This window comes from Parasteatoda tepidariorum, chromosome 10, assembly GCF_982258835.1.
Source record: "Parasteatoda tepidariorum strain Cologne lab strain chromosome 10, Ptep-v5.0, whole genome shotgun sequence".
Classification (NCBI taxonomy): domain Eukaryota; kingdom Metazoa; phylum Arthropoda; class Arachnida; order Araneae; family Theridiidae; genus Parasteatoda; species Parasteatoda tepidariorum.
Window position 1 is genome coordinate 61,513,793 of NC_141764.1, and position 21,344 is coordinate 61,535,136.

Sequence of the window (21,344 nt, forward strand, 5' to 3'; positions counted from 1 at the left end):
AGAAAAGGCGAGTTCCTTCGTGAATAATTGATAAGACAGTATTCCGCACCATAGCTCTGTTTATGTTCAAAATTTCTACAACCTTTTTAAAACGTGTCGAAATAAATTTAAATAATTACTTCGTAGATAAGTTCGTTTTTTTTCGGTAAAAAATACAATGTTATTCTAAATAAATAATTAACGCGTAACTAATTATTCAACAGTACTTAAATTATTACTTAAGACAACCTAACAAAAGGAGTCTAAATAAATACTTAGCGTATTCACCTTATTCTCGACCACGTTTCATGTTCTCCACGGTAGGAGGTAATATTTGTAAAGGTTGTTTCAACTTCCGGTATAAGATTCAAGTAGAAGAATTTCTGCTAGTGAAAACCAAATTGCGTAAATCCGCATCTTAACGATCATGTAATTGCATATCAAATTAAGATAATTTCCCAAAGTACTTTTTTTTATATCTTTGTATGATATTTTAAAATATGAGGAACACATTTTTTTACAAAGAACACAGCACAAAAATAAAATTAAGAAAAACTAAGTATTACGAGTATATACAAACAAATCCGGAGTCTCAAAAAAAGAAAAAGTCTCTTTAATGCTATGACGCCAGAAGAGGACCTCAAGACTTCCGGTAGCGTTTGTTTGTTTCTTTAGGATAGATGGTGAATAATTAATTCTTTAACACTACTTAAATTATTTCTTAAGACAACCTAACAAAATGAATAATAGTGTTTCCAATATATAGAGAAATACTCGAGTTTATGATACCACGCATGATAAAAATATACATAAATTATAACGCTATAAGAACCTAATAATTACTTTTTAAAAAAAATTAATGCCAATGAATCAAAACAAAAGGCATTAAGTTTTAAAAATAATCCATTTTTCGTTATAATTTTATAAGTATTTTTATATAAGTTGAAGCAGCCCCAAAAGTATTTCTGCAATTCTTTGAAATTAAGATTTTATCTGTGCAATAGCATTTTTTTTTATTGTTATTTACTTCAAATCTTTGATGAATATCTATTTTCCTGTCTCAAAGTTATTTCAGTCTAAAATTGAACTCGAATTTACCTGATTATAATTTCACAAATCAGTCATTTTCAATGAAATTCACCTTGCTTCTTACTAGAGTTCTTTCCTTACTTGAGTTCTTACTAGTGTTGTACTTACGATTCTTTCCTTACTAGAGTTTTTACTAGAGTTGTACTTACTAGAGTTCTTTCCTTACTAGAGTTCTTACAAGAGTTGCACTTACTAGAGTTCTTACAAGAGTTGCACTTGCTAGAGTTCTTTCCTTACTAGAGTTCTTACTAGTGTTGTACTTACGATTCTTTCCTTACTGGAGTTCTTACTAAAGTTCTTTCCTTACTAGAGTTCTTACAAGAGTTGAATTTACTAGAGTTCTTTCCTTACAAGAATTCTTACTAGCGTTGTATTTACGACTCTTACCTTGCTAGAGTTCTTACTAGAGTTGTACTTACTTGAGTTCTTTTCTTACTAGAGTTCTTACTAGAGTTGTACTTATTAGAGTTCTTACTAGAGTTGTGCTTATTAGAGTTCTTCCTACAGTTGTACTTACTAGAGTTGTTCTTACTAGAGTTTTTTGAGTTGTACTTACTAGAATTCTTTCCTCTCTATTCTTACTAGAGTCGTAGTTACTAGAGTTGTACTTACTAGAGTTATTTATTTCTCATACTAAAGTTTTATAGGTTTAGTATTGATTTTTATACTTAGATGATTTCATGCTGGAAACCCCAAAATTATTAAATGTCATTAAAATAGTTTTAATTACTATGCTAAAAATATTTAATGATAATACAATATCTGTAAAAAAATTTCTTTTTGCAGTCAATCCAGACCTATCGACTTTGTACTTCCGAGCATCCCTCCTGCTCTTGCAGCCATGGCTAGCCCAGCAGCAGCTGATACAGTCTCTTTATCATCCAGTGAATCATCCGACATACCTTTATGGGCTAGATTGGCACTCCTTGAGCCAGGTAATATAATTAACTCCTTAATCAAGCTGATTCGGAATGTTTATTTAAGATTCCATAAGATTTGTTAAAAACATCTTTATACTGCACCCTGTAGCTTACAGCGGGATGAGCAAAGAAATTTTAAACTTACTGATATCATAATATGCAACACTTTCTACATGTTGAAAAAAATTAAGATAGTACATAAGCTCACAGAACAAAAAATTAGTCACACCTGTGCGCAAGCACCGATGAATCGTTAGATGTCGCAGTGGCCAAGTAACGTGCGCACTGCCTCAGTGTGATCAAAGGCAAGTAGTCATCATTGAGATATTTTTGTTTTAAGCGAAAATTGTGTGTAAATGTGGGTAAATGTATGGAAGTGACAGAGTAACAGAAAAGGAAAATTGTGTTTGGCCGTGCCCATGTTCATACGGTGAATGAAGTTGCTGGATTTGTTGGTGTTTCAATGCGGACCGTTCAACGTGTCTACAAGCAGTGGTGTAATACACGTGGTCCCGAAAGACGACGTCAGAATTGTGGTCGGAGAAAGGATCCTGCATGAAAGGGACCGGAGACGTGTTTCCAAACTTGTCAATCAAAATCGCCTCCAAACCAGAAAAAATGCTTCAGTTAGTGAATGACGGTCCATCCTAGCCTGTTAGTGAGAGAATATAACGAGGAGAGCTGCATGCAATGAACATTTGAAGTTAAGCACCCAGTAAGAGGCCATTGCTCACGCAGGCACATAAAACTGCTCGACTTCAGTGGGCTGGAAATCACCGAATGTGGACGGTTGCTGATTGGCGGAATGTGAATGACGTGTCTGACGAATCACGTTTGTGCTATTATTCAAATGACGCACATTGTCGACTGCGCCGAAGAACAGATGAAGCATTTCATCCAGACTGTGTGCAAGGTTCAAGCGAGGTGACTCTGTCATGTTTTGGAAGTGTTTTTCTTATTGGCCCCTCTTACTGAGGTGGCCACTAACATAAACCAACATGTTTATTTCATCATTCTGAATGATCAAGTGCTGTCTTTCAGTCAACATCTTCATGAATAGTATGCTGTCGATAGCCCTATTTTTCACGATGACATCAGCGAAGTTCATCCGGCAGGGAGAATATGTGACTGGTTTTATGAACAATCGAACACTCAATTACATCTCAAATGGCTTCCAAAATCACCTGACTTCAACTCCATTGAAAATTTGTGGGACATGTTGGAACAACGGGTAATGATCAAGATGTCGAATTGAGCATCCTCGCAATTTGGTGGATTTGCACTATCAAATAATCAGCGAGTTGCTTAAGCTGGAGTCTGCAAAACCTGGTGGACTCACTTCCTAACCGAATACAGGCGGTTATCAAATCCAGAGCCGTTGTCACACGTTACTAAATTATATTTTTTATGATTTCTCTAATTGTCACTAATTTTTGTCCGGTGTGCTTAATATCTTCTAAAAATCAAATTGGCGCATCTATATTTCTACAGAATCCTTATACTAAAATTTTATGGTTTATATTAATAAAATCCCTTGTGCAAAGACACTCTAAGAAACGGTTCACAGTAGGTAAGTATCAAGCGTGCCCATAGCGTCGTACAAAGTTCCAGTCATCATATGATCATCAATGGTGTGTTGAGTAATTCTTCATTTTTTTTTCATGTACTCTTCCACCTCTCTTCAAAGTTTGTACCAATATTTATTACTCAATTATAAAGTGTCATAATATGTAATATCTTCTATGATGAAAGCAAAATTGATGCAGCAGATAGTATCTCATAAAAATCAATTTAAACAATTCCTAAATAATCATAATATAACAATCAATAATAATCAATTCCTGAAAACAAATATTCTCAATCAATCAGAATGGTTGTACTAAAATTTTATTATTTACTTTCACTCTAATTTTATTTTATATAACGTAAACTAATTCGTAGAATCACAATGATAAATATCAAATTATTATAATCTCACAATATTCACTATATAGTACGATATTTTAGTCGATTTTCTGAAGCAAACTTCTCTACCCTTAGGAATATTAAAAATCAAATTAGCTCTGAAAAATAAACAGTATTTTCAGAGCAATAACAGTATATTTTCAGAAAAATAATGAGCATTTAAATAAACAGATGCCATATCGAACAAATTAAAATAAATTTCTATTGTTACCGAATAAAATCTTTCCCTTTTTTTTCAGAAGTCAATTTAATTATTTTTCCAATTTATTTTAAAATGGAAACTCTTAAAAAATAGAGAGAAGATTAAAATGAAACTTAAATCTACAATTAAAGTAAAAGAGTTAGGTCGTATGTTGAGATTCTATTACCCACTATTCCTTCATACTCATTTTTTAGTTTCGAAGAGAAGTCAAAGATATTCAAACGGCTTTGAAAAGATCTTTGATTTTTAAAAGTGTTGTGCTTGATAACTTTTACCTTTTATTTACTGTAATATTTTTATAAATATAGTAATATAGTCTTTTGTTTGCTAATAAAGCACTAATGTTCTTTTATTACAAAATTCTAATTTATTTGTTACAACGCTATTTGTAAAATACTTTAAAATTATTATTGTAGCGCAATTATAATAAAATTTTATTACAATGATATATATGTATATATAGTATATTATATATATGCATAGAAAAGAGCACGAAACAAAGAAAATTAATAAGTTTTATTTACTGCACATGAGCTGCAAGTATATAGAACTCATAAAATAAGTTAAAAATATCGAGAAAACATAAAAAATAATAAGGATTAATGAAAAGAGTGGGGAAAAATTATTAAAATGAAATATTAGAAAAAAATTTTTAAAAATATATGTTAAAAAGAAACAAAAAAAAAGAGGAAAAGACATAACCTCTTCATCAGCTCGCACGATTATATTAGCAGAAAGGAATGCTATCTAATATAGTATACGAGTTAATATAGTTTCATAGCCAAATCAAAATGTATATATATATAAATATATATTTTGCTTTAGCTATATATATCGCTTAGATTCCTCGTCTTGCATAATTCACATCACTCATTCCATAAGTTTATTTTTATTGTTGACACTTCTTTTTACAGTAATGTTTATCACATGAGATTCTCGAATATTTTGCGCTGAATATTTCATTTTGATTTTTATTTATTCATTTTAGGTTACCCTACTTCTTCTTTTTTAATTAAATATTTGGGATAACGAAACTGAGTTCACTCTTAGAATTTTCATTTTAGAAATACGGTTGAATAACCAGCAGCTTACCGTAGATCCAATTAACCATAAAGTCTACGGTTAGGAACATTTTTCACCATTTCAATTTTGAAACCGTTTACAACTGGTACGGTTAAAAAAAATTAAGAGTTGCAACCCAGTTGCTAGTTGTAAATGGTTGTTGTTGTTTCTAATACCACTTGCCAGATAGAAAAGTTAAATTTGCTTGCTGAGACCAAGCAAATTTAAGGCAGAGTGTGCGTTTCTTGTTTTTCAGTGGCGCTATCCATGGCCAAGAATTCGACTTCTGCCACACCATACGTCGCACCCGTTTATAGGGCGGATGCATTCATACATCTCTTCATTCATCCACAGATCGTAATTTTGACCTGAATCAGAGAGCGATCGATCTCCAATCCAGTAACCCCAGAGGTATTGATTTGTTATGGGAACATGGAGGTCTTTTGCGACTCGACAAATTTAACGTGCATCAGTCACTTTACTACACGGTCTTCGGCAGGTGGGGTTCGAACCCACGAGCTCCCGGACATGGGCTGTAAATAGTTACAAAACTATACGGTTTTTTAACCATTTATAACTAACATAATGTCGAAACCGTAAAAATGAAATTTAAATTTATATTGGTATTAGATTATGTAAAGCTTTTCGTTAGGTAATAAACACCGGAGTTATGTTGGGGTTGAGATACCTTCTTTTTTTTGTCAAATGAACTGTGGAATAGAAGTTTTCTGGTGATGACAGATATCATGAGGGATACTAAATTTTTTGTGTTAAGCAACTCTGTGGAGCTGTCATCTATGCATAAATATGAGTTTCGTATTCCAGTAGCGCAGGGGCACAGATTGGAGAGTGCAGAACTTTGAAAACTCGTCATGATTTTTTGGAATGGAATAGCCTGGTCGGTAGGGTGCTGGGTCCATGTCCGAGAGTTCGTGGGCTCGAACCCCGACTCCCCGTGTAGTTGGTGACTGATGTCGAGCCTCAAATCCCTCCATGTTCCCATAACAAATCAATACCTCTGGGGGCACTGGATTGGAGATCGATCGTTCTCTGATTCAGGTCAAAATTACGATCTGTGGAAGAATGAATGGATACATGAATGGGTCCACCTTATACACAGGTGTGGCGTATGATGTGGTAGAAGTCGAATTCTCGGCCATAGATGGCGCCACTGACAAACAAGAATCGCTTAATCGTCCTTAAATTTGCTCGGTTTCACCAAGCAGGCTTGCCCGTGTGGCAAGTGGCATTGAAGCCAACCAACCAACCAGAAATACTGTAGTGTCAATGCAGGGATTCCAATTGAAGTTCAGCTGGTCATAAGATTGGCAGATTAACCCTCTCGGCTATAGTATGTAGCAAGGAACTAAGAGGTTTCTTAAGGTGGGCCTAGTTTGGGCCGTATTCTGTGAAAATAGTTTTTAAAAGAGTTTCAATGCCATATTTTTTTATGATTTGTTGACTCTTTTGGTCAAATACGGTAAAATAAAAATTAAATAAATCGTTATTCAGCCATTTTCTGAAAAAAAATTTCAATACTGTACAAAAGCATTGACATTCGTGTAAAACATCTTTTCACACAACATCAATAAAAATAAATGTAATTTAGTGATCTTTTTTTACTGAATTAATTATTTAATTTAAGACTGGACCTAATCCGTAACCTTTAAAATCTTTATTTGAGTAACTGGTCTGCTCTAGGTCTTTAAATTAATTGAATAAATTTCAACAATAAAAACTACCCATTTATGAATAAAATAGCTTCCATTCAAAGGAAAATGAAAAGTTTAACTATTACAACAGATGATAATGAACTAAAACAAGATAAAAATAATCAAATTATATCCGAATATTTTTATACTTAACAGTTTTTATTAATACTAACATTACGAAACATTTTCTCTGTTTGGTTTGGAAGGTAATATTATAAATCAAATTAATGCGGAAAAGGAAATGCGGGTTTACTTATCTGAGAAATTTTAGTAAAATAATTGAATGAACAAAATCTAACATTTCGAAGTAATTATGAGACCTAAGTTCAGCGGACTTTCTCCGGAGTTTTGAAACTAATTAATATGTAAGAAATTAAACTAATGAAGTAAAATAAAAAAAGTAATAATTGAGCAATTGTAACAAAACTTTTTATCATTAAAATTAAATCCATTAACTTACTTTGAAAAAAACTCTCAACGCTAATTTTTCTACATAACATGTAACCAAAATGTTTTCAATTTTTTACAACAAGTTTTTTTTTTTACTTTTTAGAATCATTTGTTTTCATTGCTTTTAGTTTCGAACATGCCATTAGTTGACTTTTCTTTTTAAAATCCATATATTTCACTGTTGGTAATTTAAGTACAGTCTGTCTGAGTTTTTTACTTTTAAGTCTTATATGCGCGTCTTTGTATTTTTTTATCTTTCTTATATGCAATCTTTTTTAGTTATTTTTTCATAAAAAGATACCTCTTAACTTTAAAGGAAGTGTTCGGGTAAGTTCACAAAGTTAGAGTTTCAATATAATGTGCTTTTTTCTATGATCAAAATATTGCATTTAAATATTTGAAATTTTACTAGTTTTTTCAAAAACTGTAAATTGACGATGCGATAAAATTAATAAAACTAAGCATTATTATTAATTTAGCACATCTTTTTAAATTGCATTTCGAGCTGTGTCTATTTCATTAAACACGCATTTCGAGCTGTGTCAATTCTCTTAAACACGCATTTCGAGCTGTGTCCATTCTCTTAAACACACATTTCGAGCTGTGTCTATTTTCTTGAACATGTATTTCGAACTGTGTCCATTTTCTGAAACACGCTGAGCTGTGTCCAGATTTATAACCTCTTTAACGATTTACAAAATGAAATAAATCATCAACAGAAATGTTTAAATTTTATGAAAAACTTCACTATAAACATCGTTTTTTTTCTATCACAAAACTCGATTTCCTATTCAGCAGTTCTACTAAAATACTACTCATTTTCGTCTATTTTTTTTATTTGTGCACAAAAGTACTAACACGTATACTTATTTTTTATTCTGCCATTTATTTATTTTTGGAATCCAAGAATACAAATAAACTTCCGCAAAAACATCATTTTAGTTTTATGCCTCGTAAAATTGCATCATAAACCTGGAGTGTCTAATTTAGAATTGAGAGCAAGAAAATTTGTCTGGTGAAATGATTTAAGCTGAATTTTTAACTCAAAAAGCAAATAGCATATTTTTGACTCAAATAAAAGGATTTTCAGTGACTGTTAAAATTTCTTTTATTCATCTCATCATGACAAGAAAAGGATTTAAGGTAGTTCTCATTCTATTATTAATTTATTATTTTTTTAATCATTAGTTTATCAAAAGTCTGATTACTTTACTAGGCAAAATATTTGGCTCCTGAATAACGTACTCTGATATTTTTTTAATTAAAATAAATTATTTATCTAAATATCAGTCTGTGAGGCACATTTCTTATAAAATCAAAAAATTATGGTTTACTGAAGTTTTTTGCCATATTTTTCTTCAAATAACTGTTGTGAATAATTAGTCTGCGTTTAATTTAGAAGTAGTAATTCTGTAGGTAGATTTCAGGTTTTGGTACTGTTCTGAAATTAAAAGATTAAGTATCCTTCTATAAATTGTCTAATATGTACATATTAAAAGTCACAAAAAAAAACGTTTAACTAGTTTTAGGTGTAAATTATTTTCTCAATAAATTATTGAATGCAAATAAACGATAGGTTCCTTCATAAATAAAAATATAAGGCTGTATTTTAAATTTTTTTTATATATATTTTTATGAAAATTTTCCCCTTAAGCATGACCATAAAAATCTTTCCACTGCAAAATCATGTAAAAAAAATATTTCTTCATGAAAATTACATCTAAAAAAATTAAAATAAAAGAATTTTTATTTCAGTTATATTTGTAATTACACACTGTTTGAATTTTTACGGAAATAAATAAATTACATTTTATTTAATTGTTATTTTACCCTATTCAACCAAAACAGTTAAATAACCATAAATGATATACAGGATTTTAACTGTGAAGAAGACGTTTGTCTGCTTTCACCTATTACTGATCAACAACCAGAATTTTATTTGGGCAAACTAAACCCACAGCTGATGAGAATCTGGTGGATGCTCTTTGAAAGCAGGGACCTAAGCCATGTGATAAGGATTATGTATTCATATTTTTATTTTTTATTGTTGGATGCGTAACATAAAAGCGGATGCCTAATAATATTATAGTAATAAGTAAGTGGAGCACATTATCGAGCCACTTAATTCCTTACAACTGGGTACATAGTTTAGTTGAGAGGGTTAATCTGCAAATCTCATGTCTGTCTGAACAAGGGTTTTAACACATAAAGATTTAACAGTGTCCTGCACTTTTCAATTGATGACCCCGGACTATTAGAATACCAAACTATCATTCAAGCATAGAGCATCCCAGATCTGCTTAATATAAAAATGTATAATATTTCTCATCCCTTACTATAACTAGCACCAGCAGATAAACTAACTTCACAAAACACAACTCAACCGCTATCTATATCAAATACCCATGGAAAAGCCTAAAATAACCTAACTCCAATATCCTTAAATTTCATTTTTACGGTATCGAAACCATGCTTGTTGTATATGGTTGCAAAACCATATGGTTTTGCATTCTCAGGACTTTTTTTACCATACCAGTTGTTAACAGTTTCCAACCCGTAAAAGCAAATAAATATTCCTAACCGTAAACTTTACGATTAATTGAATGGGCAGCCAGTAATTTTACATTAATTTCAGAATGATAATTCTAACATTGTATATCACATTGGAAAACAGTTATTCTACTAAGTATCATTTAGTTATAACTACTTTTTTCAACTTTCGTAAAATAATACAAGCGTGAAAAAAAACAATGAAAATGGTTTTAAAACTGACAAATGAATAGCCATTCAATGAATATTTTAATAAAAGCATCATTAAGTGGTGAAAACTTAACAACGTAAGCTTAGTATATCATTGCTGATAAATTTTATGAAGTTTAAAGAAAAATCAATCGTGCTTTACACAACAATGAACTGTAGTGCCAGCCTTCATAAAAAAAAAATTATGAAAGATTATACAATAAATTTAATGATATTTAAAAGTAAGATCTTGAGCAAGCATTCACAAAGATAAAACAATTTCTAGTTTTGACTTTATTTCAATATCAAGTCTTCTGTTTGGGAATTTATTATATAAATTTTGACATGTTTGGGGTGTTATGAGTACCTAAAATACATACCTATGGGTAACTAAAATAAATTAGGAAAATAAACACTATCTCATATAACTTATATCAAGAGTACTAAGAATGAATTTGCAAACTAAATTTTAATATAGATGTAAATTGAATAGATTTCATCTAAATGGCTGACTACCTTTTAAATCTATTTCATAAAAAATGAAAAACTAATATCCTGATATTAATTTATCCATTCTAATATAAAACTATTAAATTGAATTAAAGTAAGAATACATAAATGCTTAATTTTGAATCTAAATGTAATTATGTCTGGTAAATTTCTACTAAGTACTAAAATCATGCCATCAAAATTGTGTATTTCAATAAAATGCATTTTATACGAGAATAAATTACTTCCGGGAAAAAATTGCAATCAAACTTTTACAACTGTTTCTAATAATAAACAGAAAATTCTTCATACTTAAATAAATTTAGGAGTTTAAAAAAAATACATATTCAATTTTCGTAAATTTGCTTTCAAAGTGTGTTGCAGTAAATTTATAATTCAAACTTTCTCTTTAAATTTTTTTCACTATTTTTGAGAATTATTTTACCTTTTTTTTTATACATATAACTTGTAGTGCTTACATTCTTCTTGGCATAATTTTTTAGTCTTGGCAGTCTTAGTTAGAACTATAGTTATTTAATTATTAATAATAATTTATTAGTCTAACAATTTATTAGTATATAATTTGCTAGTATAATAATTAAATTTAGTAATTTATTTAATAATTTATTAGTCTTAGTTAGAATTATAATTATTTAACGAAAATTAATGGTCAAATCATGCTCAATTATTTTACAAGCTTCATAATTATTTTTAAAGAAAAGCATGGTGTTTTCAAAATTAATTTAGAAATTTTATTACATATGAGTAAATATTTACATTATGTATTTTTGAAATCCCTTCCTATTTATTACTATTAACTTTCTTAAGACATTTCGAACTTGTTTAATAAGAGATAAATATAATATTATTATTAATAATTACTTTATTTTGCAGTTATTATAAATAAAAAACTTAAATTTGACTAAAAGTTTAACACAATAAGTAAAATTACGCTTGATAGTTCAACATTAAAATTGATTCCTTGGTTATTTTTAATTGACAAGTTAATTCAATAATTGACAAGTTAGTTCAATATTCTATAGAATACAATTTGTTTCATGCGTCCAAAAAAATTGGCTACATTTTTGTTCAAATGAATACTCGAAAATATCGTGTAAATGAAAATATTCAACAATTATAAGATGAATATTTCACGCATATATTCATTCATTATTTTTTTATATTTCTTTTTCGAGTAATTTTTTTATTATATTTATTATTTTTGTAAAAACTAGAAAAATAATTTTACGTTACTGAAAAAAATAGCCTAAAATATCCCTAAAGCATTTAAGTCACCGTAATGTATTTAAAAAATTACATTAGAAACATATCTTAAAATACGTAATTCTTATCAATTTTTTTTAAATAAAGCTATTTCTAAGACTTTCCAGAAATGTTTTTTATTTAGTCATGACTAATATTGTAACCTATATCGTGAAACATAAAATATGACTTTTTGTAACATTAAATAAAACCTATCATTTACGTCTCTGGAACATAAGATGCAAACGATTTTTGAAAATCGCAAAATCGTTTTATTTGCTATTAAAATATTATATTTCAAACATTACTTTACTAAAACATTTTTAAAACTGTATGCAAGGACATTTTAGAAGGAATAAAACTATTTCTAAAACGTAATTGGTAATTTTGTGAAAATCGCTATATGTGCTAATTGGATTACTTTAAAAGGACTAAAATGTATTTTTCTTACGATCAAACTTCTGTTCCTTTCAATACTGCTGTCACTGTTGTCGATATTTTAAGTCTTCATTATACACAAAATTGATTTTCTGACATAAAAATTCTCATTTGGTTTGAAACTCCTTTTTGCATCTTCTCATTGCTGTTCATAAATATTTAATGACGTAATTTATTCTTTCAGATACTTCTAACTAGTTGATCTTAAAAAATTTCTTATAGAAAAACTGTTTGTCGCGAACGTTCTAAATTATTCATTTTATAAGAACGTGTTTTAGGCATGAGATATGAAATATTAATCGTAGCAATATTGCTTAAAAAATAACGAAGATGGGGCCAGGATAAGTTATTTTTGAATTTTTATTTTGTAACAAACAAAAATGAATTCTTTTTTGCATTGTCAACACTTTCGAGCTTATTAATATAGAACTCTTTAGTAAACTATTTTTTGGGAACATGAATTTTTCAAAATGTATAATGGTAATAATTTTCAACTCTTTTTAAATATCGTTTCACCATTCAGAAAAAAATATTTATAAATTTGTCTTAGAAACTTCGTAAAATATAATCCGCCTAAAAAGGTAATAAAAAAATCATTTTTTTTAAAATTTGCACTTTGATAAAAAAATGTATAAGCTATAGATCAGTTTCCGTTTGCTACACGCTATATTAGCAAATTGAATACACTTTTTAGAAATTTCTTGCATTAAAATTCATTACTGCTTTAAAATTTACCTCATAACATCAAATTGATATATATTATAATAAACAGTGTGAGTAAAAATTAGTTTTGAGATTTTTATACAAAAAAAATGGATGAAAAAGATTCCAAACACGAAAAATTTTTTAAAAAATTATATTTATATTCGAACTATATTTTTATTTAAATTAGAATAAGAGATCTGATCGTTTCTTTTTTATCAAATTGAGCTTCAAATGATGGCGAAACTTTAAATTCGTTCTTCTTCTTTCATTACTGATCTTTTTTCATTTTTTAATGAAATCAAAATTACTTAATTTAAGAATAACTTTTACTTCTTCAAATGTTAAAAGTAAAATTTAGCACAAATAAAATGAGTGCTATTTTATTTCCAAAAAAAATATCAAAAATCACTCTTTTTAAAATAGAATATTTTCTGGTATCATATCAAAAATTGAAAATAACTAAACTTAAAAGTTGTTTTTAAATTTTTCTTTTTAAGAAATAACTTTAGAAAATTTGTAAAAATTTAATAAAAATTTTAAGACAGCAACTGCAGAAAAAAAATTTGACAACCATCATGAAATTTTGCAGAAAGATTTAAAACTTTAAACCGTACTTTAGAAATAGAAACATAAACATTACATTTGTATCATTTAATCACCATTTGTGCTTATAACTTGCACCTCATGTTACAGGTCCAACTTTATTAGGAGGCTTGAATCCAGAGCTGTATCGCATCAGTGTGGAAAAGCCTGAAGAAGAAGTTGTCTTTCCCGATGGTCACGTGGGTAGAGTATGGATCGGTCTTCAATATGACTCAACCAGTGAACGCTTGTTGGTGTCTCTTATCAAAGTCAAGAATTTACCTTCCAGAGTTTATGGATGCAATAATTGCTGTGATCCATTTGTTAGGTAAATCCCCATTTGTTTTCAATCACCCAACACTCAAACGCTTTCTTCAATTTTCTTTGTAAAGATACCCTTGAAACTTCGTTCCTAATACAAATCCTATTTACTCTTCACAAACATTTAGAATTCATGTCAAAAAGCATCCTTATTGCTCTTCATATACATTTAACATCCTAGTCTAAAATCAGCCTTGTTGCTCTTGATATATATTTACCATCCCTGTAGCTCTTCATATACCTTAAACATCCTTGTTGTTCTTCATATACATTTAACACCCTTGTCTAAAATCACCCGTGTTGCTCTTGATGTATATTCAGCATCCCTGTAACTCCTTATATACATTAAACATCCTTGTTTAAAGACATCCTTGTCGCTCTTCGTATACATTTATCAATCTTATTACTTTTCATGCATATTTACCATCAATATCTAAAAACATCCTTATTGCTCTTCATAAACATATAATATCATTGTTGCTCTTAATATATATATCTGGAATCCTTGTGGCTCTCTATATACATTAAACATCCTTGTTTAAAAGCATCCTTGGTGCCCTTCATATGCATTTAACATCCTTGTCTAAAAGCAATCGTTATATAAGGTTGCGTTTTCGTCTTTTTTTAACGATCGGTTCTCGTTCTTCGCCTCGTAAGTTGCCGGACGTGTTGCTCATTTAACATAGCTCGGTGATGAGCACCTGTGAACCTAAGTCACGGAGGCGAACAGCATTACCCACGCCAGACTGCCAGATAGCCGTTCACAGGGTAGGCCACATTCACACATCGCACGACAGAGAATAACACACAGAGAGAAACATCCATACCCTGAGCTGGATTTGAACCCTCAACCACTGCCTTTGCAGTCAGGCACGATGACCGCTCGATTGGTCATCTGGCCAGCAGCACTTTTGTCTAAAAGCATCCTTGTTACTCTTGGTGTGCTGTGCGAGTAAAAAAATTGGACCACCCGGAATAACATTTAACTTTTGATTTAACGATCGCATCTTCGCGTATTAGGACTCAGTGCTTCCAGACGGTAACTACAAAAATGCTAATTAGTTAGTGCAGACGATATTTTAAGTTACGAAATCAGACACAAAAACGTACTTTCTCTGGATAAGCATACCTTTTTATCGTTGTATTTGGATTTCGGACCCTCGAAATATAGGAGGTAGCCGCAATCTGGAAATTATGTTCCCAATAATTTCATCAGGAGAGCTGTCAAAAGTTTAGACGCCTTAATGTTAGTTTCTCTTTTTATGTATTTCGCTATATTTCGAAAACAATTTGAGCGTATTGAAAGTTTTTTCACATATTTATAAAGTTCGTTTATTCAAAAAACAAAATTCCATACAGAAAATAGTATTTAAGAATTATTTATTATTTTTTATTTATTTTAAATATTTGTTTATTTTTATTAATTATTTTTCGCAAATTTATTTAGTAGTAGTATAGTGAGGATATTTTACGTCAGCTCTGTGATCGGTGCGAACCACTAGCAGAATTCGTATCAAGCAGCCACCGTTGGGATTCGAACCTGGGTCGTCTCATTGGGAGGGGAACGCTCTATCTTCTGATTAACCGCGGCTCTCTCTGCAAAGTTTGGTAAATGACACAAAACATCATATCTTTCAAGTCATATCTAAGCATGATCAATATATTGGCTATTAGCAGTAGTGGCTTTAGTGGGGTGAGGCGCTTTTTTCCCTCCTTTTTCACCTATTCGATTTTTTTTGCCTGTCCAGGTGGGACAGTAACTGAGTTACTGTTTGTAAATATGCATTTGTAAATATGCATTTGTATACAGATTTTCATAATTTGCATGTTTGGTATTCATTAATTTTCTCTGCGATGAGTTATGCACAAAATTAAAGCAACTTTATTTCATGGGACTTTATTTCATGAAGTATCCAGCCGTCAATCAACCTTAAATTTCACAATTAGATCTTATTACCAGATTATTAGATCTTATTTCACAATTAGATCTCAGATTTAAAACTAGATACAATTTAGATCTGTATAGATTTCAAAGTCTGGAAATATGAAGGAAAAAATTTTCATACACTATTTCTTTTTTTTTGTGCACATATTCATATGTTCTTGATTCATATATTTCGTGTTAAATATAGTTGTTGTGAGATACTATGATTGCGCTTAACTATAAACTTAACACTCAAACGAAAAAATCACTAATAGCTGTAAACTCTTGCTAGAACTTAAGTATATTCTTAAATACCGAATGTTTACTATTAATTAAAAGTTAAAATCAGAATCAAAATTAAACACAAAGTACAAACTATTACTAAAAAATTAGATTTTCCCTAAAAAATTTCAGTTGTACTTAAAAGTTCGTTGTTTATTTTTAAATAGAAAACAAACTGAAACTTTTTTTATCTCACCATTTCAGATGCATTCTATGTATTATTTACTAAACAAATAAAGCTCTTTTATTTCATAAAAAACTAAAGCTTCTAATTAATTTATTAAAATAAAAATTCCTTTGCATTTACTATGTGTTTTAAAAAATTTTAAAAATTATTCTTTCAATTGTATATTTTGTTTTTATTTTAAATAAATTTGGGAATTCTATTTAAGTTTTTTCATAAAGATAATGTTTCAAAAAAATAAAACTATCAATTGTTTCATTTTTTAAAATTCAAGAGTTATGCTTTTAAAATTTAAAAAAAAATTAAAGATAAAGCTCAATTAAAAAATGTGTTTGCTATATGAATCAAAAACTAGCAGTAACTCTTTTATGAGGAAAAATAAAACAAAAATCATTTAGAAACACGATTTTTTTTAAATGTAATGATTTAGCTGTCTCTAAAATAATTTCCACGCGTTTTTGTAGCAGAAATTTAAAACAAAAAGAAAACAAAAAGCTTTTGTGCTTACTTAATCCCTACAAGTCATGTATTTGAATGAAAATAATTTCTCATTTAGAAACTATTTTAATAAAAAATTAAATGGTGTGAAAACTTTTTATGAGGACATTTGCAATAGAAAAAACTGTTGTCTTTCAAGAAAATTCCACTTTTCTAAAGAACAAAACATAAAGAGAAAGAACAAAAGATGATTTTTAAAAGAAGCTTATAACCTCATAAATATGCAGTAGAAGATTTAAGGATTACGAATTTTTGTTAAAAAAGTTTTATATATTAACTTGAAGCTCATGATGTGAAAAAAACTCTACATCAGAGAAACTAATTATTAACATAAATTTTTAATCCTCGCTTGCATCACAAGCAAAAAAAAATATATTGTTTAAGAAAGTAACTGAATTTTTTATTTATAAAATATACATGGATTTTAGAACGAAAAGCACAATGCAGGTAAATTTTGAGGGAATTAAGAAAATATGATTTGGACTTTGCTTTATTAAACTTATTGAAGAAACATTATACTGAAGGAATTATGATCAAACTTACTAGAATATGGAAAAATTTATTATGCTTTAGACTTCATGAAAACATCAAAAAGCTCGGTAATTTTTACCAAAGCGCTTTGGTAATGATTTTGGTAAAATTAATTTTAAAATATTTTTTTATAACATGTGATAGAAAAAAATGCGTGGTTAAAACCATCAGAATATGTTGAAATTCCCTGTGTTACTGGCTCTATGAGAACACCGAAAAGCTCAGAAATTTTTACTGAAGAGCTCTGGTAATGATTTTGGTAAAATTAAGAATAAAATAAGGCCTTATAGTATGCGATGAAATTTGCTAAGTTTGACCAAAATTAAGTAATTTTATCGTGATACCTTAGAGCAGAGGTCGCCAAAGTGGTCTATATAGACCCCCAGGAGTCTATTTAACAAAACTGGGAGTCGATCTGAGCCTGGGGGTCGATCCGAATCGGAAGGGTCGATTGGGGGTCGATGAAAAAACAATTCTTAATAGGTAAATCCCAATTATCTAATTGAGTATGTAAAATTTGTGATTTTTTTTTATAATTGACTTAACATCAGCTTCTTTATAAAACATAAATTAATAAACGCATCATCAAAAACGTGGACATCAACCTGCAAGATGAGTTTGCTGAATTATTATCGGATCTTGAAGCAAAGACGCTTTTTAAAAATTTAACAATAGGTAAATTTTGAACAAATATAAATATAATGCAAAAATATATAGAACTTTATGAAATAGCTCAGCCTTTTTATGCTAGCTTTTCCAAGTTCCTATATGGTTGAAGCCGGTTTCAGTCACGTAAATTCAATCATAACTAAGTACAGAAATAAATTAAATGTGGAGTTACTAGGGGATTTAAAATTAAAATTGACCAATTTTGAACCCAATATGTCGAACCTTGCAAAAAAAACGCCAGGCACACTCATCTCATTGGTTAAGAAGCAATAAATCTGTAGTTACTTTACTTATTATTTCTACTTATTTATAATTACTTATTATTTAATAAATATTAAGGTATTTAAATTTCAACATTAATATATTTTTCATAAAACTATTGTTACACAATGTACCATTACTTTAATAAATGTTTAAATCATAAAATAAATGTACTGACACAGTATCTAATAGAGTTTTATCTTAATTAACGGAAAATTACTTTTATGGGGGCGATGGAGATTTCGAAAAATTAAATAGGGGTCGATGATGAAAAAGTTTGGAGACCCATGCCTTAGAGCATAACATAAAAACCATTTAAACTGTTAAATTTGCTCTTCAGATTTGCAGTTTTACAAAATGTGTAGTGAAAAGAACTGATATTGAATACCTGAATTTTCTGTTAACCGCTATCACACTGTTAGAAATTTGTCGACTGACATGGTTAAATAACTATTTCTTCAACTGTTCCTTTACCATATTTAAGCAAAACAGTCAAATAAAATAAAAGGGTTTTCAAACTGTTAACTATAAGAAAAACCGTTTATTAACTTTCACCTAATACGGTTAAACAACCAGAATTTTAAACCAGAATGATTAACTGGATACTGCTGTTAGTTATTTTATTGTAATTTTGAAATGAAAATTCTAACAGTACAATTGAACGTACAAATTACCAAATGAATGATTTAAGAAGCGTATATTTTGGTTTCATTAGCTAGAAGTATGGTTTTCTTTTACCAGAAACGCCCTTACAATACAATACGGTAATTTCACCAGAACTTTTTTCTTCTCTGTACAATTTACTAGTTCCGTATTTGATAATAACTAAAATAAATTTAGAAACTAACAGTTTTTGTTCCTTTATTTTTATTTTAGAGTATTTGTTCTTCCCGATGAAAGGAGGTATGGCCAATCAAAAATAAAGAAAAAAACGTGCAATCCAAAATTTGATGAAAATTTTATTTTTCAGGTAGGTGATCTCATAATCAATGTCTTTTTTTTTTTAACTTATATTAACTTACTTTTATTATCTCAATTACATTATTTCCGGGTGTAAAAAAGTAACATTACTGACAATAAAAGGATTTATGTTTTGTCTGAGTCATTGATATATAAAATTATATTAATTGCCATATAATAGTTATTAATACTATTATATAACTGTTATAATAGCAACGTATTGTCATATCAATTGTTAGACCATTGTTTTTCAGAATGCGTAAAATTATGATTTTGCAAAGAACTTGGCATGATTCCAGTGTAAAGAATGTATTAAAACTCATTCCTTCTTCATGGAATTTTTGATCTACTATTTTGAAATATCTGCACTAATTTTTTAATTTCAACTGCATACATATAATTCAGATTCATGTCATTAAAATGGAGATGTTTTGAAAAAGAAAAACGTGTTAAGTAATATTTTCAAAATAAAATATAAAACAGTACTTTTAAAAATTATATATAAAGTTAGGCAATCCAGCTACTGGTATTTAACTGTGTGGAGGTTGTTCAAGTTGAGGCTACACAACTTTAAGACAAATGCCCTGATGTTGACAAATGTTGTCAGCATTGCGCACCAGCCGCCTTTGATTTTCAAACTAGCTGCATGGAGAAAAAATTATGATCAAACCTACCAGAATATGTTTACATTTACTATTGCTTCTGGTTCAAAGTGGGCATCAAAAAACTTGTTGGTTTGTATCGAAGCGCTTTGATAATAATTTTGGTAAAATTAATAATAAAATATAATTTTATAAAATGTTATAAAATTTGGTAAATATGGTAAAATTTGGTAATTTTATCATGATACCTTGGAGCATGTATGAAAATCATTAATTGATTAAATTTTCTTTCCGTTTTTTAATTTTTTTACTAAATTTATGGTAATAAGAACTGTAATGTTAAAAACCAGAATTTCCGGAAAACCGTCACATGAACGGAAAAATTACCAAATGAAAGGCTTAAATACAATATATTTCATTTTTATTGACCACAATTATGTGTTTTTTTTTCTCAAACTTTTTATACCAGAACTGCCATTACCATTCGAATTTAAAAGAATTCTTTTTCTCTCTGTGGTACCTATAATGGGCTTAAATACACCGCCAAAGATCGATCCACGGATTTATACAATAGCAACTCAGTGTTTCAACCACTTTACCTTCACGACTTACAAATGTAACAGAAGCTAAAATTTCCACAATTCTCACCGTTTTTTTTTTAAATTCTTAATACGTTTCTGTGCTTTAATAAGAGCCTTGGTGGCTCAGGGAATCGAGAACACTCGCCTCAAAATCAGGTGACACGGACTCGAATCCCAGTGATGGTTGGTCTTTACGAAAACCGCACCTAGCTCACACTGATTCTCCTACTGACGTAAAATATCCTCAATGGTAGACAGATCATGGATTAACCGTAAGAGGTTTTCGTGTTTTCCATCTTCATCTAACACTAATGCAGGTTAGTATAAGCACTTCTACGAAAGTAAATTTTTCCCTGTACATGATCAAGGAATTCCCTTGTCTTCTGGATTGGGTACAAAATTTTGTCACCGAATTTTGTTTCCCATCGTAATTATGAATTTTTTTGTACGTTTATAACAAAATATATAAGAAGCAAAATTTGATTTAAAAACGGTTTAGATTGTGTTTATATGGATCTATCTGACAAATAGTTTCTATTTTTATAAATTCCGCATCAGGAATTCCTCTTCGCACGCAATTTCGATTGTTTTGATTTGCTTGTGCAGTGAGTGGATAAAGTCCCAAGGGAAATTTCTATGAGTATTTATTTCAGAGTTTAGTTTCTCTCATGCATTGTACTTAATGTAATAGAATCGAGAAATCTTTATTCTAGTAACAAGATAAGAATAGAACTTGTTTTAACGAACTGAAATTCACTCACGAACTATTTTACACAAGCATTATCCAAACCATTTATCAAATAAATAAGCTGAAAATCCTATTCATTATCTCTGTATTCTATTCTCAAAATGGAGTTCCAAAGCTCTACTCCAAAATCGATTAGCGAAGCGTTTTGAGTTAAACGTAACTCTTAGAAACAAAGAGATGGCGGAGAC

General features: G+C 29.6%; 1 protein-coding gene across 1 annotated transcript in view; it reads left to right on the forward strand.

Annotated features, from left to right (window-relative positions):
* The window catches only part of LOC107456993 (synaptotagmin-15-like), a 138,677-nt gene that overhangs the window by 91,409 nt on the left and 25,924 nt on the right, over positions 1–21,344 (forward strand). The window contains exons 3-5 of the mRNA XM_043047862.3: positions 1,855–2,003; positions 13,707–13,923; positions 19,142–19,235. Of these exons, the coding sequence (XP_042903796.1) occupies positions 1,855–2,003; positions 13,707–13,923; positions 19,142–19,235 (460 nt within the window). The remainder of the gene's footprint in view (positions 1–1,854; positions 2,004–13,706; positions 13,924–19,141; positions 19,236–21,344) is intronic.